General features: G+C 35.6%; 2 protein-coding genes and 1 non-coding gene across 3 annotated transcripts; 1 reads left to right on the top strand and 2 right to left on the bottom strand.

The window, feature by feature from the left end:
- The first annotated feature begins 1,682 nt into the window (after positions 1–1,682).
- Positions 1,683–1,755, top strand: TRNAK-UUU. The gene has a single exon. It is a non-coding gene; the product is annotated as a tRNA-Lys (tRNA).
- Positions 1,756–3,841: 2,086 nt separating this feature from the next.
- LOC112524744 (protein PIN-LIKES 3-like) lies at positions 3,842–4,577 on the bottom strand. The gene is made up of 4 exons (XM_025134702.1): positions 4,443–4,577; positions 4,267–4,346; positions 4,054–4,178; positions 3,842–3,978 (listed from the first exon to the last, which is right to left on the bottom strand). Exons 1-4 carry the CDS (start codon positions 4,575–4,577, stop codon positions 3,842–3,844), a joined length of 477 nt encoding a protein of 158 aa, XP_024990470.1.
- A 2,630-nt stretch (positions 4,578–7,207) lies between these two features.
- Positions 7,208–8,647, bottom strand: LOC112524745 (zeatin O-glucosyltransferase-like). Its single transcript, XM_025134703.1, has one exon. The coding sequence runs from the start codon at positions 8,645–8,647 to the stop codon at positions 7,262–7,264; it is 1,386 nt and encodes a 461-aa protein (XP_024990471.1). The 3' UTR covers positions 7,208–7,261.
- Between the last annotated feature and the right edge of the window lie 842 nt (positions 8,648–9,489).

Consider the following 9,489-nt stretch of genomic DNA (forward strand, 5'->3'; position numbering starts at 1 on the left):
TTTAACTTATCAACCAAAACGATAACCCAAGTGATGTATAACGATGATTATCACATGATTATCACATGATTACACCAAAATTTTAACTTATCAACCAAAACGATAATCCAAGTGATGTATAACGGTGATTATCACACCCCTATCAYATGATTATCACACCCATATCACATGATTAGGGTTGCTTGTAATCGTAACCGTTTTGTAGATGATAATGATARGTTTAAAAGATTTTGATTGTGTTTAATGATAAGTTTAAAAGATTCTAACCGTTTTCTAGATAATATATCATTTCCAKTATTACCCTTTTAATTTTAAAATTTTTTGAATCTTTTTAATTTAAATTTAAATTTTAAAAATCTTTTAATTTTATTTTTTATCACAATATGTGGTTACTGAGTTGTTCTCGCGTTTTCGTAAATCACAGGGGTTCTCGTTTGAACCCTTCCCTACATAATATATATATATATATATATATATAGTGGCGGATCTAGAAATATAGGTGACTGGGATCCATAGGGATATAAAAAATCCTAAACCGAACAACTCAACCAAACCAAAAACGGTTTTAGGTTATCTGGTTTGTGGGTTAAAGGGTTCAGTTAACCAAATAATGTAAGTTTCGATTTAGATTTTTTTTTACCATTCAGTTAGCCGAGTAAGAAATCATACTATTAGTTAATTTATATAATCTCTTTTCAGATGAGTTGGTTTGAACATATATAAAATTAACGTTAGGTGAACTGATTTATATTTAAACTAAAAAACAAGAAATTTAGATATATTTAACAAAACCATCGACCAACGTTATCATTGTAGCATGATTGTAAGAACTAACGGTAACAAGATACGAGAATAACGACAGTTAAACGAAGCAATGGGGGGATTTCGTGAAAATGGATTGGATAACTGAGGGAACTGTAAAAAATGACTAGAGAAAACTTAAGGATATAAGAAAAAAAAAATTACCTATATTATATTAAAAAATTAACATTTTAGTCTCTCTCTTTTTTTTTCTCTCTCTCTCTCTCTCTATATATATATATATATATATATATATTACTTATTTTCATTGTTTAGCATTTTAACTAATCAATTGGTAATTATTTGTTTTTTTATATGGAGGGGGGAGACCCCTCCTATCAAGTAAAAAAACAAAAAACACTGGGACAGAATACGCACTGGGCGGGGCGAATCATATCCACCGGAAAAACAAGGCACCTCGATAACGAGAGAGAAAAGAAAGAAACCAACCACAAGGGGAGGTCCCAGACGGGCCAAGCCTGGGCAGCAAACGAGAAAACAACAAAGGACGGAGAAGGGGCCTAAACCAGGCTCACCCTAAAATGACCTAAGAAAACAAAACCCAAAGGGAACACAAAGGACATCACCACACAAGACCAAGGGGAGGCAACAAGACATAGAAAATCAATGCACACCAAAGATGGAGTCCATCTACTCAGACATCTATGATACATAATGGTTTAATACCCGAAACACCCTTAAATTGATTCTATTTTTTAAAAGATTAAGTAAAGACCAAAAATAGCAAACAACTTTAGTTTATATTTCATAAAGGAAACATATTAAAAAGTTTGTGATATAGTTTTAGAAATAAATGAAATATGATACATTTGAAAAATAAGAATACTATTTTAAGTAAGTAGTTTAGGAGCATAGCAAAAGCCGTTCTAGCTCAGTTGGTAGAGCGCGTGGCTTTTAACCACGTGGTCGTGGGTTCGAGTCCCACGGATGGCGTTTATTCTCAAAAATAAAGGTTTTTTATATGTGAGTAAATTACATTTTTCGTCTCTTAACCTAATCCTCCCATCGAATGCAATCTAAGGTGCCGTTTACTAAACGTTTACTCAGATAAGTGCTTATCAAGTTACTTTACTTTATCGGAAGAATATGACAAGAATTAAGAATCTTACCCGGTAAGTGAGGACTGAGACTCTTACCATGGTTAGCGCTTATCGGGATAAATTGTTGCATACGATGCGTTTTAGTGAATAAAATCTTACCCGGTAAGTAAGCGATAATGTTGAATTTTACCGAAAAGTGAGTTTTCATCACAAAAATGATGGTTTTTCGGAAATATGTTGGTTTTATATTTAATACATTTCACTATGGAAATTGTGATTTAAATAACATTATTTCAATTTTACCATTTTATATTAATGATGAAAACTACTTGAACTCATTGAGTGTTAAGCTTAACTCTTTTTATTGATTGGCATGTGTAACAGGTCCTCGTTGGGGAATTGTACTAGCGACATTGTGATGAGTTCATCGCTAGTTAGAGACACGAGAATGAATTAACTATTTTCGGGACGTCTTCTATACTTTGGAGATAGCGACCATTAATGGCTTTTAGTAACAACCATTCTTAACTTAGGGGCCGTTTATCAAACGTTTATCCGGGTAAGCGCTTACCAAATCATATTACCTTACCTGATGAATATGTGAAAGTCCAAGAATATTACCGGTCAGAGCAAGATAAGGACCAACAGTCTTACCCGGTAAGTGTGGGCGACGACTCTTACCAGGGTAAGTGCTTACCGGGTAAATTGTTGCATACAATGCTGTTTTGGTAGACTAAAATCTTACCCGATAAGTAAATGATAGTGTTAAATTTTACCGGTAAGCGTTTACCGGGTAAGTGTTTGGTAAACGGCCCCTTAGTACTTGTATGAGGTTTGGTTTGAAAGTTTGCTGACTTTTAATTTCGTTTTTCCTTATAAGTAACTCATTGATCTTCTTTGGGAATTACTTTTGGAGTAAACTTAATGTTCGATAAAAGTTTTAAATTAGTCGTTATTTTCTAAATTTTGAAATGTTACAGTATGAAAATGCAAAGTCGTATAATCGCTTGTCAGATTTGCTTAAGAGCGTATGTGTATAAAATTAAAGCGAGTAATGATATAAAGTTATGTGGATAGTAACATCATGAAGTCAACCGACGAGTTTCATGAAGACGTGTGACGTTCTAGTTATTATTTCTGATGTTTTGTAGTAAATTAGATCTATTATAGATATATTTTATGTTCAAGTAAATGGTTCTACAAAATCTTGCACATGTTTTAATTAAGATGTTACCAAAAGTCACTTGTGGTGGTGGATCCAGGATTTTTGCTGAGCATTTAAAGATCAATCAAAGGCCTGTAAAGTCGTCCAATATGTTTTAGCAAAATTCCACAATTTCAATGGATTTCTTTATAAGATCTTTGGACTTCTACCAACTAATTTCCTCCACGAATACTTATTTTTTACATTTTTAATATATGATTTAAATTGATTTTGTCATAAAATGAGGTAAGACTAGAAAAATTTATATGAATTTCAAATTAATCTCGTAATTTCTAATATCTACCCTTGCGGTTTTACAAGGTTCCAACACGTGTCCCTTTCTCCTCTTGCGGTGTTAAACGGATTTTGACACATAATCATATTACAGTTGAAGACTAAAAATAATGCAAGTTTCTATTTTACAATACTTATATTTATAAAAATAATTTATTAACTTATTTTGATATGATATTAATAATAAGTACTATTTGTGTACCCGTGCAATGCGGCGGGATGTAAAAGCTTCAATAAGATTTATCCAATTTCAAAATATCAAAAAAAAATTAAGATGTCAAAAACGTACTACAATTGTACCAATGTTATGTATACGAAATCAATTTTTATTCAAAATGATCAAAATTACAAAACTATACATAAACTAATTTTACAAAAAGAATGCGTCTACTCAAAATATATTTCAGCTAAGGCTTAACACTGAAACAAATATATTGCTAAACATTGCCAGGATAAAAACAAAAAACAGAAAAAGTGTAAGTTAAAAGGTCCATACAGCCAAAGATAGYGAAGCATAAGCCATGGCATAGTGATGGCAAACATCAGGATCTCCRAAAGGACTACCTTCCTCTTTGCATACAGCTGGGATAATAATCAAAGGCAAGTTTCCCAGGTTTCCTGTCATTAAGAATCAGACCATAATAAATCCAAAATCATAATTGTTATATATATCTTGATGTATCATGTAGGCACCTGCAGCACAGGCCCCAAGAATGAGGCCCTTTAGATGTTGAGGTGGTGCARCAATGACGATAARCATCCATCCAAGTGCTGATCCGATTATGAATGTTGCAAGATTATTTTCAGGCATAAACCACCTGCACTTGATCCATTCCAATCCTTAAAGTTGATCGAATCTGTTCAATCCATAACTGATCATAAGTAGTGAGTTAGCAATGAACTTACATGGATACGATGCTTTCATAAGTGAYTGTTGTAGCCAGGTTGGTAGCCACAAGTGCAGGATTGAAAACAAAGAAGACAATCTGAATGAATTAAGCCATTTTTGGTAAAGAARTGAATGAAATCCATGACCATATAGGGTGCAATTAAGAAGACTTGAATGCATAATTGAAACTTACATTATTGACTTGCTTCCTTGTAGTTTGTCCCAGAATATCAATATGATGCATGGCAAGAAATGAACCAAGTGCAGTGATTATGAGTACTTTCAGAACAGGCATAGAAGCAGCAGAGAGCAGATCCACAAACCCCATCTCTCTCTCTCTATATATATATATATATATATATATATATATATCAGGACGGGTTAGATTCTGTAAGCATTGAAGATTATAGCTTATGGGTGTTAGTGGTATTTGTCTTGGTCCTTCATAGTTTATACATTCTTTCTCAGTAACACACATTATGCTTTCTTGAATGATCTTGAAACACAGAAGCAGAGCCAGGTTCTGATCCTAGGACCTATGGATAAAGAAGGCAGAAGGCCTGTATGCGTGAGAGTTTCTATTACTTGAGTTGTTCAAGAATTATTTTTCCTGGAACTCAAAAAACAATATTTACAAATAGCAACATAATAGAACTTTAGCTCGGGGCATTTATTGCGGGTTGTTTGGTCTCCTGAATAAAGAACAGACTGTAGAAGAATCATTTCGTGATCTGAGTGCACGGATCAAATTTCCTTGAAATCGATTTGGACATTCATCGGTTTAGTTATACATAGCAAGGAAGGGATTTGGACATTTCGTGAACGGCTGAGATATGTACGAATCCAACGGTACCAATCAACTGTCTTAAGGAGACTATAGGCACAATAATTATTGTTATTCTAAAAGAAAATAATAGAAAAACTGGACAAATGATATATAATTTGCTAAAAAGATTAACAAAAACCTTCAACACATTCTAAGCTAGAAATTTATATAACTGAATAAGTTACAGAATCTTTCCAACCTTTTTACCCTCCTCCTTGAATCACCTGCATCATGACACATACAGAAGAAAAAGAAACCTAACCTGGGTATGGGGTAATCTAATTAGGTAATCTAAAAGGCGACCTGGGTATGGAACCTTAAAAAAACTAACCTGGAATTTAAAAAAACAGTGGCCAAAAATGGTTTCATCTGTTTTGAGTTTTATGGGTATAAACCCAAAACCCAAAAACAAAACCTAAAAACAAAACTCAAGTAGTTCATACCTGAAAGCGACGATTGAAGGTAGTATAGATGTGAAGGCGATTGGAAACGACGAAGGCGATTGAAGGCGATTGAAGGCGATTGTGAAGCGATTGAGGAACGATTCGGCGGTCGAATGAAGCCCTAAACCCAAAACGCAAAAGCAAAACTGAAACAGATGAAAATGGAGAGCGAAAACCCAAAACACCCAAAAGCAAAACCTAAAAACAAAACTCAAACAGTTCATACCTGAAAGCGACGATTGAAGGTAGTATAGATGTGAAGCCGATTAGAAACGACGAAGGCGATTGAAGGCGATTATGAAGCGATTGAGGAACGATTCGGCGGTGGGAACGATTCGACGATGGACGACTCTTAAAGGGAATATCTTGGGGAGTGAATCGTCGTCTCGGGAGCCGATAAGGGAGGAGTGTTCTTGGGGGAGGGGAGCTGGGTAAATTGAAGAGGCATATTGGGGGAAGGGAAGGGAGGCGTGTAAAGGAGGTAGGGGTGAACAAAAAACCGTGAACCAACGAAACCCGCCCAACCCAACCCGCTAACAACCCAATTAAACCCAACCCGTCTCCCCGCCAAACCGCTCACCCGCTAATTAGGAGGGTTGAAATTGGGTTGAGCTARCCCAACCCGTCAACCCGCCGCTAATATATAATTTTTATAAAATTATATATATATATATATATATATATATATATATTAATAATGTATAAATTTTATATACTTTTTATTGATATTATATTTTGTTTCATTTTAACTAAACGTATAGGTTACCAAAAGAGATTCACGATCAAAGAATGATGACAAATAATCTAATTAATAAGGAAAATTATTGATTTTTTTTGCAGCAACAACAATTTGATATGTTGGAAAATATGAATGATATTGATAGATATTTGATGGACGAATCCATCAATCTATGACGCTTTTAAAGAGTTACATTAGAAAAATGTCTTGTCTAAAAGAGTTCCAATATTTTTATAGGATGATTTTGGACGTCTTAACAAATTCTATGATGTTTTAAAAAAAGTATCGTATTAGTTATATTATACAACACGACTTGAAAAAATGTCATATGAGCATAGGTGTCCTATAAATAGATGAGTTTACGGGACACTTCTCAAAATATTTCTATAAAATAACTAATACGACATTTTATTTAAAGATCATTGTAAAACACTTGTTGAAACGTCAAAAAACGTCCTATAAACCTATTGCAACATTTTTAGTAGGACGCTTTATAGTATGGTCTATAAACTTAAGATTTATGAATTATTTCATTCGTCAAATTATGTAACTACTAACCCGCCAACCCAACCCAACCCGCCTCAACCCGCAAGGGTTGGGTTGGGTTATACTTTTGAATGGGTTGGTTTGGGTTGAAATTTTCCAAACCGTCATAATTGGGTTGGGTTGTAAAATTGTTATAAACCGCCCAACCCAACCCGCGTTCACCCCTAAAAGGAGGCGTGTAAAATAGGTTTAAGGGTATTTTTGGTATTTCAAAAATTAAGACTTTAAGACTTTGATCAAATTTGTTTAATAAGGTAGTATAGATTTTGAATATTTAAATAAATAATTTATATTAATGTTAAATTAATAATAAATTAAAAAAAATTAAACTATTTTATTTTATAATAATAAATTAATAAATATTTTTTATAGAAAAACATAAATACCACTTCAATCACCGAGACAAAACTACAAATAATTTACCCTATTATTTTCCATATGGAAAGCAAATTTTAAATTTATCTAGTGATATGACCAACAAATGAATCCAACTCTATCCGCCTCACGCCACCATCTTCCACCGATCGACGGACTCTACCACCAAGCTCCGCCGCCCTCTTCCGCATCTCCTCCCCTTCTTCCGACGCCATCAATTTTCTAACAGCCTCTTCAACCACCGTCGAACTTATCAACTCCTCCCTTCGCGTCCAATCCCTCACATATATCCCAATATTCAACACCTTAGTTATAAGCATAGCATTCCGTGGTTGATCAGAATGCATGGGCCACGCCGCCACCGGCACACCCATCGTGATGCTCTCCGTGCTCGAATTCCACCCACAGTGACTCATAAACCCTCCCGTCGCCGGATGTCCCAAGATCTCTGGCTGTGGCACCCAATCCACCACCACCAATCCATTCTCTCCCACCCTCTCTTCGAACCCTTTCGGCAATTCGATTTTCCTGACCTCGCCGTCGAAGATATCGCCTTTGTCGGCATCTCTCAAGACCCATATGAATCTTTGCTCACTTTGTTCTAAACCCATTGCGAGTTCTTGGATTTGCTCGTTGCTTATCGAAGTCGTCGTGCCAAATGAGACATATAGAACCGAGTTGGATGCTTGTTTATCGAGCCAATCGAACAACTTATGGCGATTAGGGCTCGAATCACGAGTTATGGCAACTGGGTTAAAAGGACCAAGAGCCCAAAGCTTTTGATGATCTCGAGCCTCTTCTTGTTCGAGTAGATCGATGTATTTCCCTTCGATAACCCGACAAGAATCAAGAATCATACCAGATGAAAATCTTTTGTAAGATACATCTATGGAAAGGATGAATTGCAAGCCATCTGTTGACATACAATCTTCATTAGAAGGGAGTTCTTTTAGTATCGATTGGAGTTCGCCGTCGAGACTTGGCCGGCCGGTGCTCTCCCAGTTATACCAAAACGAAGTGAAGGCGGAGCAACACGTGAACATATAGGTTTCGACGTTGGTATAGGAAACAGCGTCTTGAACAACTGTGCTCATGAGATAGTCGTGAATGACGACGACCCTTTTGGCCGCCGACGAGAGGGTAGAGAGGAGGTCGACGAAGGGTTGACGGAGATGCATGGCGGATTTGAAAGATGGGATGAGGTGGTCGGGGAATTTGACGGTGGCGGTGGGGTCAGGTGGAGGGGAGTCGAAATGATCAGTTGGGTAGTGGTGGAAGTGGATGGAAAGTGGATTCCAGCCGTGGATGCGGGTCTTGACTTGGCGGCCGTGGGTGGTGGTGGTGATGATGTGGATTGGGAGGTTGTAGCCGGCGAGGAGGCGGGAGAGGTGGAGGAGCTGGTTGAGATGACCTTGTGCCGGAAAAGGTACGACGACCACCGCTGTATTGGGTGGCTGTATGGTCTCCATAATAGAATGATTTTGGGGTGAAAGTTGTAGTCTAATATATATAGACGATATGAACGACATAATTGATTCGTTAAAATTCGCGACACAATACGAAAGTTGTAGTTTGTTTGGTTTGAGTTTGTGTTCGAAGATTAAAAGTATTAGATGGTCTCAGATTCAAATCCAAGAAGGAATAAAAATTCTTTTATGATTATGGAGGTTCAAATACGATGACTCCGAGCTATATGTAAAACATGTGATCATTTTAAAATTAATCGACTCACATAATAGGTTGAATTAATAAAAAAATAATAACAGATTTATTTAATAAAAATAATGATTTGAAAAGTAAAAAACTTAACTTTTTAGAATTTATTAAGTGCATAAAGATTCAAACTTATACTTTTGAATCATTAAGTTTACTTTTGGTGTGGTAGCTTTTTTGAATGAATTTTGATTCATTTTTAAAATGAATAAAATAATCATCAATAATTGAAATTGATTTTACGAGGCCCAAGAAGAAGAAAATAGGTATGTGTTGTCCTCAATTGAGTATGGAATTAGGTTAGGTGGGTGGGGATCCCAATCCCATTCATTCATTCACTCTTCAATCTCTATCCCATCTCTGTGCCATCCTCAAAGGTGACCGGGGAGTAGTGATGGCAAACCGGGTAGGGTCAAGGACCTCAATCTCTATCCCATCTCGTATTTTTATAAAACACATGTGTTTTTACTTTTTGTTTGAACCTTGATCTATATATATATATATATATATATATATATATATATCTATACTATATTATAAAGCATTTGGCAAAAACTCTTAAAACTCTTAAACTCTTAAAAACTCTTAAACTCTTAAA

This window comes from Cynara cardunculus (assembly GCF_001531365.2).
Source record: "Cynara cardunculus var. scolymus isolate 2C chromosome LG 13, CcrdV1, whole genome shotgun sequence".
Classification (NCBI taxonomy): Eukaryota; Viridiplantae; Streptophyta; class Magnoliopsida; order Asterales; family Asteraceae; genus Cynara; species Cynara cardunculus.